The sequence below is a fragment of the Sturnus vulgaris genome, chromosome 1 (genome assembly GCF_052056855.1).
Source record: "Sturnus vulgaris isolate bStuVul1 chromosome 1, bStuVul1.hap1, whole genome shotgun sequence".
Classification (NCBI taxonomy): Eukaryota; Metazoa; Chordata; class Aves; order Passeriformes; family Sturnidae; genus Sturnus; species Sturnus vulgaris.
The window spans coordinates 22,373,678-22,391,445 of NC_142243.1; the positions used below are offsets into that span (position 1 = coordinate 22,373,678).

Genomic DNA, 17,768 nt, shown 5'->3' on the forward strand with positions numbered 1-17,768 from the left:
AAGTGATAGTTTACTTAGAAATGGGGAGAAGAAAAGGGAATATTTTTCCAAATTCACTAGGTGCTAGGATCTAGGGTACTTCACTAGGTAAGATAGCATCTATCAATTAAGCATGGTTAATTACAGGTTCCTAAGAAGCTCTCAGAAATTATATCCCTAATTGCTGAAAGCAAGGCACGGACTGAATTATAGCAGTATTGATATAAGTCTCAGCCAAGCAGCAGAGCTAACTGGAGTGAATGGTGCACACAGAAAATGCAAAGGGCTCAGATGCTAAACTCAATTTCAGCTCCTGGACCAGAATATTTTATTTATGGTGATGGCATTTTTCTCTCCACTAAGAACAGAGGTAGTAATGGCAGATTTAGACAAAGATCAAACCATCAGCCATTATTAAGCACTTAATTTTCTTGAAATTATTTAGTTAAACATCCTTAACCACTTGTGTCCTTCCTCCTTTTTCCTTTTAGTGCCTTTGTCTGTTTCTTCTTATTTTGTATTTCTCCTCCTTTTCCCTGCACTGCTCTCTTCAAGGTTCCAGTTTCCACGGTTTCTCAATTTCCTTCCGTAACATGACATAGCCAACATTGAAAATGACATTTTAGCTCCTGTTTCAAAGATGCTAGCAGGGTCAACAGGATTCACACTTCCAAAAACCTTTTTATCAAACTGTCTGTACGTTCAAGGGTTATACATAACACATTTTACCAGCACTACTGTACTGCTATATGGCAGGACAAGTTCCAATTATCTTGTGTGCCACAAGAGATACATACATATTCTACTTATAGTAGATTAAAATAGATAATTGCAATAGATTTCCACCTCAAGATGCTGCATACAGTCCACCCCCACTGCATTGTAATAGAAAGGTTCAATCCCAATCCCAGAGCACAGAGCTGCAGATGGCTTGAACCCAACTCACCTAACACTTGTCTAGACAAATGTGCTTCTGCAACTGAGCTTATACACAGTCTAATCCCAGTAAATTCAGTAAATTGTGTTAGGTAGCCTCATTAAAACCAAGTTCATTTTAACCAGATAACATGCATTAAAATACAATGTGAACAACAAAGACCTGGGCTTTAAAATCTTACCCAGCATGTTGTTCTCGAAAAGTACCTACTTTATACTTTGGACTAGACACGACCATCCATTTTTATGGGTTAAACTGATTTATTTTTCAATAACGTCGGTTCAATTGAGTTAACAAGATCAAAAGCTCCCAACACTCATTAAGTTGCAGGCTAAGGCACTCGCAGGCACATTATCTGGCTGTGCCGGGAGATGCACGGGGAGAGGACCCCGAGTTCCAACTCGACGGGCCGGGTGCTCTCGGGGACCGAGGTGTCCTTTCCCCCTCGCAGCAGCGGGGACAGCAGCGGGGACAGCAGCGGGGACAGCATCCCCACGCTCCGCCCGCCCCGGGGTTCCTCGCTCCCCGCCGAGCCCTCGCTCAGCCCGGCCCGGGGGTACCGCAGCGGTCCCGGGAGACCGCGGACAGCCCCGGTGTCACGGTGTCCCCGGAGACCGTGGACAGCCCCGGTGTCACCGTGTCCCCGCCGAACCCCGAGCGCTGCCGACGGGGATGGCAGCACGGCAGACACCGCGCATCCCTCGGCCCGGCCCCGGCGCTCGCCGCCAGCCCCCTCACGCCCCCGCCGCCGCCGCCCTTCCTCCCCGGGGCTCCCCGGCCCGCCCAGGCTCCTCCTCCTCCTTTCTCTCAGCGCACCCTCCCTCCTCCCTCCCGCCGCCGGCGCCCGCAGCCCCTGGCCGGACTTTGCCGTGGCCCCTCCGTGGCTCCTGGGCGCTGCCGTGGCCGTGGCCGCCGGTCCGGCCGTGCCGGGGCAGCGGCGGTGCGGGGCTATGAGCGGGGCGCTGGCAGAGCCGAGCCGAGCAGCACCAGCGGCGGCTGCAGCAGCCGCGGCCGCGGCGTAGGGCTCCTTTCCCGGGCGGGACCGGCGCTGTCCCGGAGGCTCCTCGGGGCTTGGGGAGAGCCCCGGGGCCCGAGGGGCGGTGCCTCTCCCGGAGCCAGGGGAGCGGCGGTGGCGGCTGGCGGGAGCCGGGGGTCGCCCCCCGATGTGTGACATGATCGACTCGCAGTCCGCCGAGAAGATCAGCAGGATGAAAAAGTTGCGGAGAACTTTGTCGGAGAGCTTCGGCCGAATAGGTGAGTCCCGGGCCCGGGCCCCGACGGCGCTGCCCGGCACCCGGGAGTCCCGGCAGGGAGGGGACGGGGCGGGGGGCCCGGCGCTGCCAGGCTGGGAACAGCCGCCACGACACCGTTCCCGAAAAGCCTTTATTGGGGAAAAAGCTCGGGAAATAAAGAACTCCGGTAGCCCCAGCAGTGCTGCATGGGTCTGTGATGGAGTTAGCCCAAAATCGGCTGGGAAGAACAAACTAAAATGAGAGTTGGCTCACGTGCCCCCATTGCCAAAGAGAAACCTTGACAGAAAGCAGTCGGTTGTTTTCATTTTGTTGCAATTGTCTGGTAATTCATTTTTTTGTACGTGCTGCGGGTTTTTAGTTGAGATGCTGAAGCAGGTAATACCGGCCCAGTGATTTAGGGGGCCAGACAAAAGAGGTCTGTCTGTCATCTGCTCTGAAGTCTTGTCGCTCTGTCACTGACATAAAGCATCCTGAGGTAGCGTCATGTGAATGCCAGTGCCAAGCCTGTTACCTCCCGATGCCACCGCACCGTGCTCGGTTTTGTCACCAGTTTATTTTGCAGTGGAATTTGTTACTGAGAACAATGCCAAAGAATTCTGGTCTGCTCGGACTGGTGTTTCTCTTAGTCTTTGGCACACTGTGTTGCTTAATTCACTGTTTAAAGCATTAATTCCCACTGACATCACCAGCACGCAGCTAAGCAGGCAGAGAAGGGACCTCAGAGGAGGTGTGAAGTATCCCCGAGTTGGTGGGACAGGAGGAAGTGCTGTAACACATGAGAGCAGATGCAGCAGCCCCTGTCCTTGCAGACCTGCTGTATGGGCGCTTGCACAGTCCTTAGCCATGCATTGTCCATTTGGGAGATCTTCCCTTACAGCCACTCTGGCTGCCAGACGTGGGTCCACTTGCAGAGCTGCTTTGTCCCAGTGAGAGGCTGTGAAGTGCCTGTGCAGCCAGGAGCTGTGGCGTTGTGTTCTGCCATAACCCTATCTAGGAGATGTGTTTGACATTTTAATTTTTCACGTGCTGTGTATCCATTCAAGCACTGCAAGCTTTTAAGTGGATGATTGTGTTTGAAATCAGGTGTTTTTTTATTGTCCTGCTCCAGGATGAAAAAGACTAAGAAAAGCTTATTCTTACTTGTATACCAGTGAGTTTCAAGGGGAAATGCAAAATTACAGTTGTAAGGCAAATATCATTTCACTGTTACAAATCTCTCTGTCCCCATATGGAATCAGCTTTCACATATCATCAATCTTAAACTTGTAAAGTACGTTTTACTTTCTTTGATTAGAAGAAAAAAAAAATGAAGCAGTCAGGTGTTTGGTCTGTTATAAGTCTCTGTGTGTTATAAACACAGAGAGACACTTTTCCACAGAGCTGTGAAAGGGTTTTACTAATGGTGGAAGTCATTAACAAAGAAAATGTTTTGAATGAGGATGCTGCTTTGTTGTAACAGTGACAGTCCCGTTAATGCCTTTCAGGGATCAAGGCCCCTCTGGCTGGTAATTTCTGCATGTTTTATTTGGCTCGGTTGGGTGATCATCTCTTTTTGTCATTTTGCACAAATTAAACAAGCTTTTAGTTTCCTTGGGAGCTCTGGCCTGCTTTTAGGTACACGGATATTTATGTCTAAAAGCTCCTCCAGTTCTGTGTGTATATATGCAGAAGTGTAGGTGTGTGGTCTGGTATGTGGTTTGTTTGTTTGTTTGCTGGTGGTTGTTTTGTGATTAAAACACAGCTGCTACCAGCAAGTTTGTTCAATCTTCAGATGCTCAAATATATTGGTCGTCATTCTGGTAACTGCACTTTGAGTAAGAAAACTTCTAATTTTTCTGTATGAGGTTTGAAGATAGTCCACCCACTGATACCAGAGCCGCAGATAAGCCCAAACAAAGAAATTCTAAACTTGCATACCAGGAAATCCTTGGTTAAAACATGTGCTGTACTTAACTCTTATATTGAAGTGAAGGAGAGAAAACAAAAACCTCATTGGAAATAGTCTTTCTGGGTATTTGACATTTGGGTTTTACAGCTCTTTTTGTAAGTGCTGGTTGCTTGGTATGGTTAGCAAATTACAAATTAAATATGTACTTAATTTGTAACTTTTTCAGTCATCTGTTTAGTTGTGATTTGTCGTAAATAATAAATTCCTGACAGTGGTAAAGGCCGGGTTGGATGGGGCTTTGAGCAACTTGGTGTAGTGGAAGTTGTCCCTGCCCATAACAGAGGAGTTGGGGTGATCTTTAAGGTCTTCTCCAACCCAAACCATTCTATGATTCTATAAAACAGTGACGATATATTAACTTTTTCTGTTCTGCTTCAATGTCTGTGTTTTAGTAGGTTAAAGTATGCAACACAGTATCGTGAGCATAGTCATATAAATAATGTGAGAGTACTGTGGTGTTTGAATCAAATAATTAGTGAGTCAAGCCTTCATGCAGTAGGAAAGATCTGATGATCATTCTTGAAATGATAAAGCACTGCCTTCCCCCAGTGTTGATAGTGTCTACCAAATGCAATTCTCTCAATACTGCAAGACCCCAAACTTTGGTACCAGATTTTGATATCCAAGTTTATGTTAACCTCTTGGATAAGAGCAATGGAAATGTATCCTGATTGTCATTGGCAGTGAACTTTATTTTTTGTTAGAGCTTGCAGGTTAACACTCAATAAATTGCATTTCAGACCCACTTCTTTCCACCAAGTAATCCTCTCAATTTGAGAAGTTGAAGTTGCAATTAATTTATGATTTTTTTACAGTGTGCTAGAGTATGTTAGGTAACGTTTGAAGCTATTTCCCCACCATCTCTAGACAGTGTAGTTATTCCTGGGGCGCAGCAGAGGCCCAAAGGGTACCAATAGCAGCCTCAGGAAGACTTGACCCATTTTCTTTACTGTGTACTGATGCTTTGCAGCCACTGGCTTTCCTGGAAGAGGGTAATGAAGATCTGGCTCATCAGACAAAACTGGGCTTAGTCCTGTGACTCTTAGAGTACCTAATATTGAAAATGTTTATTTGCCGAGTTGAAAATTGTGATGTGTGAAATTGCCCATTCAGTGAGCCTTTTCCTGAGCGTTCGCTTTGTGCCATTGTGTGCAAATCTGACAGAGGATGATACAGTGCTGTGGAGTGCTGGGGGAAATGTGTGTGTGGCCTTTGGTGCTACAGGATGGCTCTTTGCTGCAGAAATTGCATGCTTCCAGTTCTAGAGAAATGTACTATCGTTGCAGCTTAGGTACCCTTTCTTCTGGCAGAAATTTTCTGGTGTTTCAAGGAGTGTCCCTCTTAAAACTTATCACATCATAAAGAACTTATATTGCTAATAATCTGAAAAATATACATAATTCTTTTCATTCATAAGTTTCTGCCAGACTGTTAATTTTATATGAGCATCCATATTAACTTAAAAAATTTGGTTTCCTTGCTTACAGACTGTGTTGACCATATAAGTGAACACTGTATGTTAACTAACTTTCAGAGATTCCGTTGACTCAATGTTTAATTTAGCATTTAAACCTTTATTAGGTTTGGTTCTTAGTTTTGCCCTTTGATAATTATGTAATTAAATTATTAGTGAATAATTTAATAAAAGTAGTAGTCATTTTTTAGTTATGTGAAGAGCTCTTAGCTATGCCTTTGTTGAAGTTTGTATAGTATCAGAATCACTTTGAGGTCTCTTCAGCTTATGCCATTTAACCTCTGTTTTCTTATGAGTTTCTTTAGCCAAAAACTAACACCAGGTTACAAAGAAAGGAAAGAAGAAAGAAAGAAACAAAGAGAGAAAACATTGCTGAGATTGATCACAGTGTGCTGAAAGCAATCTGTGGCCTTTCTGAGCATCCCTGGGCTTTGTTTCTAGCTCCTCACTGATACAAAGGTTATCTCACTAATCTCCTCTGATGTACGTCCACATAGCTCACATACCTGAGATAATGAGAAGTTCATTTGTAAACAGTTTATTTTTTTTTTTAAGTTCAGCAGTACTTTTTTTTTCATAGTTTAAAAAGGAAAAGATTGCATCAAGGAGAAAAAGATACTTTTAATATAGTTTGTTCTATAAAATATACTGCTTTGGTGTCTTCTTTGGGAGATGCCGTATAGTGAATTAGTTGAGACTGATATTAATATTAAACGGAATCTCATTAAATGGGTGGCCAGAACTCTCATACTCTTTTTTGTTATTCTTAAAAGCCCATTTAGTCAAAGGTAGAAGCTAAAGACAAGCCAAATATAGGCATTGGACCACAGATTCCCATTTCTTCTCGTTCTGTTACACTGTGAATTTTATTTAGCTATTTGGCTATTCCTGCAATGTTCTGGTTATGTGAAAATCTTGTGTTTTGATAAGGAAAAAAACTTGTCAGCATGGCCTAGATGTGTCATTTACTAATTTATAGCTTGTATGTCATTGTGACCTGAATGGTAACTGGGAAGATCAGAGGCACGTTCTTAAAAAATGTTCCACAGGTTGGGAGTTCCTTCTCTTTCCTCCTTCTCTTTCCTCCTTCTCTTTCCTCCTTCTCTTTCCTCCTTCTCTTTCCTCCTTCTCTTTCCTCCTTCTCTTTCCTCCTTCTCTTTCCTGAATCATAGTTCTGAGCACTTGGGATTGGTGGTCTGAAAATGTTTTGATTCCCCCTTCAAAACCATAAACATATATTTAACTATCAAAATGTACAATGTGTACAGATCTCCTCAGCAAAAAACCTGGGTTTGTTTCATTGTTGTTGTCAGTGAGCATGAAACCTAGATGAGTTACTGTGAAGCAGTGATTTTGAGACCTTTGAGGGAAGCCATGTGTCATGTCCTAAAGAAAAGGGAGTTTAAAAGCAAAGGAAGGCTGGATATTCCCTGCTTTTCTGTACAAAGATAACTGGGATTTGTGCCTTGCTGCCCATGGTGGAGATTCTGGAGGTGCAGCACTGTTTGCACAGGTGGTACTGCCTCTGTACCACCTCTGATACAGCTTCTGCAGTTTTGGCATTGCTTTTGTTTTGTTTTTTTCTTCTTTGTTGTGGTTTTTGTTTGCTTTTATTTTTTGTTTTGTTTGGTTTTTGTTATTGCTGTGGGTTTTTTTTTTGTTTGTTTTGGGGGATTTCAGGGGTCTTTTTTTGTTTGTTTTGTGGTTTGTTGGTTTTTTTTTCCTACTTGTTTTTGTTTTTGAAGCTGGTAACACAGTTGCTCCTGAAGACAAAATTTGGAAGAGGCTTAGAAATTCTAGTGATTTGAAAGCAGAAAGAGAAAAAGAACTACTGGAGTCTAGATCCTCAACCATGCTGGGTGCTTAAATATTTATCTCCTGCAGAAATATGCAGGAGAGTAAGAAACATTATGCTGCTTAAATGATGATTTGGGACCCTTCTGGTGCAGCACTGCACGAGCTGCGTGGTTGTTCAGATGACCTCCCTCAAACTGAAAACCTTTGTGATTTAAACTGAAAAGAAACAGTGCAATCACCAATGCAATGGTTTATTTAATTTTAGCTCTTCAAGAGAGGAAAACAAAGAGCACTTTCAGGTCACAGTGTGCAGTCCCTGTTGGGTCTGGTTGACAAAAAGAACCAGTCTCGTACCTTCAGACTGACACAGTTCAGTGCAGATTTGGAGAAATTAATTTTCTTCATATTCAATAAAGATGTCCAGTATGCTAAAGGAAAATTTTTCATCAGCTTAATATTTGCTACAACTGCAGGACCATTTGTGTCTTCCTTTTCTTGCCAGTTCACATATTTTATGTACTGTTTTTCTCTCCTATGTTTGTTGATTAATTGCTTGTTAACAGTGTAAGAAAGAACTCTCTTCTGTGTTAGTGTAAGTCATTCTAAAAATTATAAAAGAAAAAAAGGAAAAGGAAAAAAGCATGTTACAATGCATACTACTTCATAAAGAGTGAGTACTTGACAAACTGAATACATGGTTAGGTGTTTGTTATACTTTTCCTTTTTGAAGTTCAGTCAAACTCTCCAGAAAGGCTTTTCATACTCACTAGGAATTAAAAAAAAAAAGCCAAACCCACCCTTACAGACTCTTATTTTCTTTAACCGGAGAGGATATTTTTCATAAATATGTAAATTTACTTTCTTAGAAACTCTCTGTGCAGTTCTACATTCCATTTACAGATTCAGATTTTGAGTATAAAATTGTTTTTCACGCCAGCCTGTTCTTTCCTCTTATAACAGGAAAATGATGCTCTGCTCTGTTTTTTTTTTCTTTTTTTTTTTTTCTTTTGGTGGTTTGTGTTCATTGAAATGCAGTACAGATAATAATTAATTTTTTCTTTTTATTTTCAAGCCTTGAAGAAGGAAGATAGCAGCTTTGACGAGGTAGGTTGAATCTCTTTGTACCTTACATAGTCCATAAGTTACATAAAGGAATGCCTTTAGTATTTCTCACTGATGCTAGAAGAAACCCACAGATAGTAGTGGTATGATGTGCATGTGAATTACTACATGCATATTGCTCATATTTTCATTTTCCAAAAAACTACTGGAAGAATTTGTTAGTCAAAGGGTCTGAATGGAACACTTAGGGTTGTTTTTTTTAATGTAATAAAATTGAATGTTTTAAGAAAAGTGGCCATTTAAAAGTGATGCTGAGAAATGTTGCATGCAGGGAAAATACTTTATAGAACTTTGCCCATGATAATTCCTGTAACTGTAGGCCTGCACTGTAACAGACAGGAAGAAAGCATCACTCCTGAGAGAACACTTTATGTAAAGTGCTGCTGCACTGGCTTCTTGCTGAATATGTCAACTGAGAGTGATGCTTATTATGAAATTAAAAAGAACCCAACAGCACAAAACCAGCATCTAGTCTATTGGTAAAACTCATACTTGATTATTCAGTGTGATCAGTTTGAGGTCTTGACCTATCTGTGCTATGGTTCCCAAGTTAACTTGTAAAATATGCTGCTCGTGATTTGTGCTTGAGAGTTCCAGGTCAATGCAAGTTATCCCACAGAGCAAGTTCATGCAGGAAGAGGTGTAGGCCTTGGTGTGATGACTGGTGACATTGTAGTCAGTGCTTGCCTTGTACTTCCCTCTGCCACCATAGCTGGAAGCAAATGGAAGTATTTTCATGTGTTGATGTTACATTTCTGGCATTTCTTCTTCATTGCCTGCTGTAAGCTTAAATTCTTGGCTGAATAGAGTGAGATAGCTGTTGTGTAACGCCAGATTTTAGAATAAATAAATGATGATGTAATGTCCTGGATTCTGGATCAAATCAGGCTCCATCTCTTTCTAAACAGATCACACTGATGCTCAAATACAGCAGTAGCAATATAAATGTTTTGTGATTTTCTGACATGCATTGTAAAAGCTGTAACTCACCTTGACCCCTCTCAGGTCTGGAGTGAAGGTCTTGGGGTCGGGCTCTCTTTTCAGGAACTCTGTTGCATCGTGCACTGGTCCTGACTATTTTATTTCTCTTGTAACACACATGGAACTTGATTCCTTCCTAAAAGTTACATTTGTGCGAATACGAGCAGGTATGTGGTTATTAAACTCTGAATCCTTGTTTTACAAATCTAATCTGTTCAATATTTTCATCTGAAGGCTTCAGTGGTATATCTGTACTATAACCTACTCAGTAAGTAATACCTTGTATTAGATTTGACTCAAAATTTGAAAGGATCTCTTAAAAAGCATTAAAAAGTCATATGAAGATGGCGGTTCTGTCTCCTTCCCTTCCCCAGGATTGTTTGTCTGCAGGTTGCATTTATTTTCTTTAAATCTGGTTTTCTGCTTTAACAGGAGACAACTTGAGCAAATTTTTATTTAAATTCAAGAGGGTTGGGGAAGAAATAATGTTTCAAATATGTTTTTAATGGAATCTGACAGATTGTTGCAATGAGCTACTGCAGAGGCAGTAAGGGACATCTAGTGGGAAGGGTACACAAAAGAATTTTCTTCCATTTCCTGTGAATATGGAAGAGCTTGATGTGACATTTGCATCAATTGATTCCATAGTTTTAGGTGTCATTTCTTAGAAGAAAGAAAAGTGTGTTCAGATTTTATGTTGTCCTTATTATCTCTTCAAATTCTACACAGTTCTTGGCGATTTTCTAGCCTGAAGTGTGAATCAGAGAATGAGCTGTACCAGGTATCACTTAATTCCTTTCTTTTCAAACAGCCTTCAAATCAGAAGATGAAACAGACATTGGTAACAAGAATGTACCTAATTTAATAACACCCACTTCTAAGGAAGGCAGTATCTGTGAGCAGAGGAGTAGGTGCACATATTGGTCTTAGGAGGCCATCCTGAAAAACACTACTAAGACCATAGCAGGATATTAAAAAAAAGGTGTCTAGTCTTCTGGCTTGTATGTGTAGTATTGATGTAACGGGGAAACAGTTCTGAAGAAGGTTAAGATGACAATAAGTGGGAATATCAGAAGGGAATATCAGATAAGAAGAAGAGAGAGGAAGTAGTTTTTCAGGCTGTCCAAAGCTGTCAGCTTTTGGCCTCCTACTACAAAAAATGAAATAGTCAACTATTGAAACAGAAATTTTATTTAACAAGCAGCGCATTCTCCTTGTGTGGTTGCTGAAAATATGCTTTTTTATGTTGCTGACAAATGCTGTGTATCTCTTCTCAGCCTGTGTTTCCCCTTTCCTGAAGGGAGGTTGCCTATGAGGCAGTGCTTGAACAAAGAGCAATGAACTTGGGGAGAGACTTTATGCTCTTGACAGGTAGAGGAGGAGGACTCATGTTTTAGCCTTTCAAGTTGTGACCAGAACACCAGGAGCAGAAGTTGGCCGGCAGGGACTTGAAATCTCTGATGGAGGAGAGAGGGTGGCATGAAGATGACCCTTCTAAAGCTGCAAGGTCTGCATTTGCAGCTGAATAGGTTGTCACTTTATTCTGCATAGTGTAGGTGCTACATGAGGTGCTTACTTGTTTGTCTCTCAGGAACTGAGGGGAATAAATTGAGCAGTTCAGTGGCTCTTAATTCTACCTGCTTTAATTGCTTGCAGTAGCTGAAAAATGTACAACACTGCAGGAAGTTGTCTGTCTTTTGAGGAGAAACTGCTAAAAATTAAGATGTCAGACATGACAGGCAAAGTGTACCACATAATTGCTTTCTGTCGGTTATGAAATTAATCTGTCCAGTAAATTAGGACTAAAAGAATCATGAGCAGTGAATCCTGTGAATAAGTTATGGGTTAGAAAATACTTTTATTTGTAGAATTGTTTCAGAGATCTCACTGCTCTATTTAGTCCTACCCATAAGGTCAGAGCGCAACAATAGTGTGACGGAGTAGTGTAAGGTTTTTTTTAATACCTGCCCTTGTGTTGCTTTGATTAAATTTTAAATGAAAAAAAAAAAAAATCTGTAAATGATGCCAACGTTTACTTTGGTCCATGAGAACACTGAATTAATCTATTTAATGGATTTAGTGGTAGCCTGCTTACCTTCCTAAGATGTGTGACATCTTCCAGAGACTCATATGAGTAAAGGAGTGGATACAGATCACTTCTTCTACAGTCTTTCATTCAAAGCAATAATCATGTGGTTTTGTTTTTTCTTTTTTAACCTTTAGCCTCTTCCTTTTTGTCACACTGATCACATTGTGGGAAGTGAAACATAGGCCTGTGTCAATATGTGCTGAAATCAGTGGGAAGGTTCTCAGTGTTTTCAGTGGTTTGTGGATTGGTTTCCTCTGCATGGGAGAGGGGCTGTTCTTGCCTGTTTTGTTTCCTAGTTTTTTGAGTAAGCACCTTCTCTTTGTGTCCTTAAGTGTGCCTTACCTATTCTCTGAAAATGTGAACCACTCTCTCACCCCAAACTAGCTGCCCTCTTTTTCAAAGCAACCTAAGTTTCACTCTCTGAGTGTAGGTTCTGGCACAGTTAGCATCTGTTTTGTTGTTTTAGGCAAAGCACTGATTATCTACACTGAACATCATGATAGAAAATGAACACCTCTGAGGAGCAGCACTACATGAAAAGAGCAGTCTAAAAACAAATAAGTGTTTCTTGAGTGAGCATTTTATTTGTGCTTCAGTAGTTTCTCAAAGTTCAGATTAATAATTTCCAGCCATGGAGGATTGCTTTGATGTATTTGGACCACTGTATATATAGAAGCCCACTTTGCCTTTATAATGATGGAACGGATTTATTTTTCATTACAAGGTGATCAAGGCCAATAACAAGTGGCTGAATTGTAGCATATTTGTTGAAATAACAGCCAGTGTTGATGTTGTGACTAAACTCACACTGGGCTGGTGGTAACCTGTTCCTTTGGTTAGCTGCTTGCTATTAGAATTTATTTCTAAATTACTGTTGCAAGCTATTGGTTCTTGTCCTTCTGTTGTTGGTTTCTTTGAGCACTTAAATCATGTTTTAAGACCTTCAGTCATATGTGTGCACACTAAATAAATTAATACCAATGTCACAATGACAATTCAGACTCAACATAAACATGAATTTATTTGATTATTGCTTCTTATAATGAGTTTTGTTGTTATTGTTTAGCTGTATTTTAGTGTTAATTTTTACTGGTATCAAAAGCACTATTTTTTAAGACCATCTTTCTTGGGGAATTAGGATACTGTGATTGTGCCTTCTGCATGCATAATGCTGTCTGACTTCACCCAGTAACTTTGAAACTGGCTGACACTAGATGCCTAGATGCTTGGTGGAAAAGCATGTGAGCTGTCTGAGGGGTAGAGATAAGAATCTCCTCTGATGGAAAAGCTGAAATGCAAGTTCTTGTGAGCATATGAGAATGTGGTTGGAGGTGTTACGAATACTCTGACTTCAGCAAAATCCTTAATACTCATCTACTCCTTACTACATTTAGAGTCTCCAACTCTGAGGAATCCAAATTTCATTTATTTCACTCATGGAAGAACTTCTGTGTGTTTGAAGTGGAAGTGTGTGAAAGGGGAGGGAGTTCTGCCAAGTTAATTCTGGATTCTGTAATGTACTTGCTCTCATAGTCTCTCTCACCCCAAATAAAAAGGCTACTCCCTCTGTGGGATGTTGGCATGAAAAAGGTCTTGATTTAAAGGACACCCATCTCTGAACCAGAACTTTTGTGTAGAGATTACTTTGACTTTGAACAGTTAAAGGAAAGGGTGTAGTTGGAAAAAAATAAAGCTTTGTAAAGCCATGAACAAGAGGCATTTGAATGACATAATGCAGGTGGCACATAATACACTAAATACATTTTCTAAGGTTTTTTTACTGTTTTATTTATGCTTGAGAGAGAAGTGCATGTATGACAGAAAGATAAAAAAAACTTAAAACTGAATTTGGAAAAAAATGCCAGAAGTATAGGTGTCAAAGTATTTTCTAAGTAATACCAGGGTACTGGGTCAGAAAAGCTTCATCTGGTGGTTAGGTTACTTTGCCAAATTTGTACAAAGGTGGAAAAATGTGTCTGTTCAGATATATTGTCACAAAGCAAAGGAGAGGAAACATAATTCCAGGCAGAAGACTGGAACTCAGTATTGGAAGTTGCTGCTTTTGAAGTGTTACTTGATGCATGACACAGGCGAATATTTATTTGGTGACAAGAAGGAGGTAAAGTCTCAATAATGTAATCTGATGCCTCCTGCAGGAGGACCACCCTCTTGGGTTAGAGAGATCTTTGTGTGTCCGATAAAGATCTTTCCAGACTGCCACCTTTGGGAGGGAAGATGGGTGGGGATGATGTTGTCTCCTGAGCCTGTACACGACAGAGATTTCCCAGGAGATGGTTTGTGTTCCTCCTGCTCCTAATTCTATGTTTTCTTTTCCCCAGTACTGTTCTCTTACACTTCTGAGGTTCCCTAGCAGCAGATAGCTTAGACATCAGCTTGCCCAACAGATTTACTGGTCTCTGCTGCTGTGTCTCTTTGAAACTATTCCAACAAAATATGAATCCAAATTGTGTCCTGGCTCTTAGGACTGGTGTGTGATGCTAGTGTGTGTACATCTGTCGCAGAATAGTGCCAGCATTTCAGGTCTTACAAAGTTGTTCTCACCTGCTTAAAGGGAAAAATTATTTTCTTTAGATTGATAATGTTACTAGCAATTGTGTTTCAGGTGAGTCTGAGAATGAAGGGCATGAATGGAAAAGAGCAAATACTGCCATTCTGCTAAAGCTTCTTACTGCATCAGCTGTGGGACTGATGTGCCTCTGTGGGACAGGAGGGGCATTGTTCTGTAAGAACGCTGGTCTGTGAAACTTCTCGTGGCCTAAAAAATCCCAACTCTTGGGCAGCCTTGCATAATTTCTCAGAGAATTGCTAATATTTATATGGTGGTCAGGGATTCCTGTCACTTCCCTGCGCTATGTTGCACATGGAAATAGATCAGGTTCTGGAAGCCTTGAGACACTTCAGAAACAGATCTAGGTGACCACAATGCAAGCTGGTAAGTAATTGAGAGGTGGCAGGAAAGCCATCAGGAAAAGTTATGAAATAGCTGCAAATTTTGTGAATTTCAAGGCTTTGAAGCAAAATCTGAGACCTGAGACTTTTGACATTTACTTGGCAGTGACTCTACCCATTCAGTACAGGAATTGTTCTTGATGTTGGGGAATAGACCTGGCCTTTAGGAGATGAAAGTTTGAGAACCCTCTTTTGTAGCTGAGGAAGAGCTTTAATCTTGGCACATCCCTTAAATCTGTGAGTGGCAGTGGTTTGAAGTTTTACCCCAGCCATCGATATGTTCAGTTGTGTGTTCTTCTGCCTGGTGTGTTTGGTGAGAGTGCATCCCATGACCTTTTAGAAATTTTCATGACATAAGACAAGTGGTTAAGGCATTTAAGGTGAGCCTACGTACTTTCCACTTTCTGTGCCTTTTTTTTCTGTAGAAACTGGATAGAAGAAGGGTTCATATGACTGGTTAATATGCCTGTGTCCTTTTAACTTTTCTTTGAAAATGGGTGGAGCAAAGGAGCAGAACTTGGTCTGAATCCATGTCTGCAGCAGTGACTGGTGAGGATTTGGCCAAAATACTGACATATATAGCTCTGTTGTGATCTGCAGGCAAGTGTTTTAGCTATCAGAGAAACACTGTGAAATGAAGATGAATTTCCAGGCCTACTTCTCTCACTTGTCGTGTGTGTTTTGGGATGTTTCTGCTCACCAGATGAGAAGGTGCATGCATTCCAGGAATGTGGAGTCTGAGTGTAAACTATTATTATTTCGATGAAGTATGCTTACATGTAAATCCTGCTGTTTATTTTCTTGGGACATACGGGATATAGTAATTTATTGATAGATTAAATAGAGTAACAAAGCACAATATGCTATATATGAGATCCATATCTTCTTGTTCTTGGCCTTGTGGGCAATCTCCCAAATGTGAGGCAAGAAATAATCATGCCATTTCCTTGATAGGTCTGTCTCTTCCATCTACTCTGTACTTAGACATTATTGCTTTTGTTCTTTTTTTCTTCCAAGCCACACTATGAACAGACATGACTATATCTAAATCTTCTCATGAAGGGATCTAAATGAAAATTATCTCTCTCTACATTTTAGCTTTCCTGAGAAATTCTGTATGTATGCTGCCTCACCTGCTGTGTGTCACAATACTGCTGACAACCATATATTTGCAGGATCCCATCCACAGTAATCAAAGTTCTGAGTCAATTGACATCTCTTGTCAATTATTTGGAAGAGATAAGAAAAAGGAGATTACAGGCTTATTCAAAATGGATTTTATGTACACAAAACAATGTCATTTTGATGATACTAAGGCTCAAAGAAATTGTTATTGCCTTACACTTCCTTTTCTGTATATTCTGGAATTTCTTTTTCCTCTTCTAGCAAATGTTTCTACTTCTAAGCCAGTTGAGTCAGAGTTCTGCTAGTACTTCATATGTTTGTTTCAGGTATGAAATTTCTCCTTGTCAGGTTTAAAAATTCAAACTTGAATATTACAGGTTATTTAAATATGAAATATTGGAAGTAATTTAATAAGTAAAAATAAGTGTGAATGCTGTGGAGAACTTAAATTATGGAAGCAGGACTGCTGAGAGAGGACATAATGCATTATAACAACTGGAATTGATTGTGTTTGGGGCCCTCTGAGGTTATTACTTCACTTGAATTAAGTTCACCTGGTAGAATCCAGGTGTTCACCTTCTTCAGGGTTGAGAAATAAAAGAACATTGCTAGGTTTGGAAGATGTTCACTGATATGCACACCCAGGAAATCCAGTGGCTTTACAGTATTTTTCTTATTGCCATGTACTCAGTGGGGCTTTTCTTTGTACATGAACTTCTTTGGTAGCTCACATATACAAAAAGGTGTTCTTCCATACAATTATGCTAGAGGAATCTTCTTGTTTCTTTTAGGGAGGGTAAACTTATTGTTGCCAGTGGATGATTATTGTACACAATCACACTCAGCACCATTTTTTAAAATGGATCTTTACCTTCCTTTTTCTCCACTGAGATGCACATTGAGGCTCAGGCATGGTGATCCTGAAACTGTACCTGAGGCTGGCTTCATGCTGTTCTTGGACTTGTTTTCTGTTGTCTGTCTTGAGAATTCAACACTGAAGGAATTTATCTGAGGTCACTTGCTGTGATTAGTTAGGTCAGATACGCCCTGCAGCTTTGAGATCTGGAAGACTTTTCGTCATCCCCAAGTATGTTGTAAGAAGTAGTGCATAGGATGCATATTTTGGCTTATTTTTCTTAAATACTGTCTCAGATGAAGAATTTTTCCTTTCTGTATTGTTAGAAGGAAAACATGCTGAAATTTATAGAGAGCTTAATTATTAATTATTTTTTTCTTATTTATCCATTAACAGTTATTGTTGCATTTTGACAGAGAAACAAGATCTTCACTTGTTACTTTATTTGGAAGTTCTTCTATTAAGTTTGGTTGTTTCGGTTTTCTTTTCCCTTTTCCCTTTTCCCTTTTCCCTTTTCCCTTTTCCCTTTCCTTCTTCCTATGCACACATCTATCCCATCTCCCTATGGGACCAATATGTCCATCCTTTTCTTTATCTTTTGTAATTGGTGGTCCTCTTATCATAACAATTTCTGGTTTCAATTTAGTTATTTCCTTTTAACCAGTATGATGATGAAAGCTGCATCACAGTTGAAATACAGTGCCTGTAGCTGTTGGTTAGCTCTTAGGCACAGATATGCTTCTTTGATTTCCTCTTTTTTCTTTCCTGTTTGTGCCTCTTTTCATTTATAGCTTAGTCTCAGTGTAGTTTTCTCCTTTCACTGTATGCCTTCATGCAATTTGTCCTGTTCTTAAGCTGGTGTTGTCACCTTGTCCGTGGTGACAAGGATGTTCTGAAGTCCTTGCCAGTTGTTGAGTCAGCTGCAGGGAAGCACAGCCAGGGTGGGAGCTCGTGTCCTGAGTGGAGTGGGCAGGGAGAAGAGGCAGCACCTGCGGGCTGCTGGAGGCTGCTGGTGCTGGCAGAAGCCACCTAAGTGTGGGTTGGTAGCTTTCATTTGTTTGTTGGCCTTCTAAACAGACAGATTTATTAAATGATCTCCAACCTGCTCTCCTTTGTCGATGCCAATTACTGATGCAGTTTTACAGTTAAAAGAGCAATCCATGCTTGCTCAGACAAAGGTTTTTTAGCTTATCCATGTGACGAATGATGCCAGTTCCATTTGTCAAATTCATTATCA

The 17,768-nt window shown here is 40.8% G+C and overlaps 1 protein-coding gene across 5 annotated transcripts in view; it reads left to right on the forward strand.

The window, feature by feature from the left end:
- Window positions 1-2,012: 2,012 nt before the first annotated feature.
- CDK14 (cyclin dependent kinase 14) overlaps window positions 2,013-17,768 on the forward strand; it is a 405,136-nt gene continuing 389,380 nt past the window's right edge. For 3 of the 5 annotated variants that reach the window (XM_088161472.1, XM_088161466.1, XM_088161458.1), the window contains exons 1-2: window positions 2,013-2,170; window positions 8,461-8,492. In XM_088161472.1, the coding sequence (XP_088017598.1) occupies window positions 2,080-2,170; window positions 8,461-8,492 (123 nt within the window). In that variant the 5' untranslated portion in view covers window positions 2,013-2,079. The remainder of the gene's footprint in view (window positions 2,171-8,460; window positions 8,493-17,768) is intronic. The other 2 variants (XM_014875610.2, XM_014875614.2) reach the window with 2 other exon arrangements.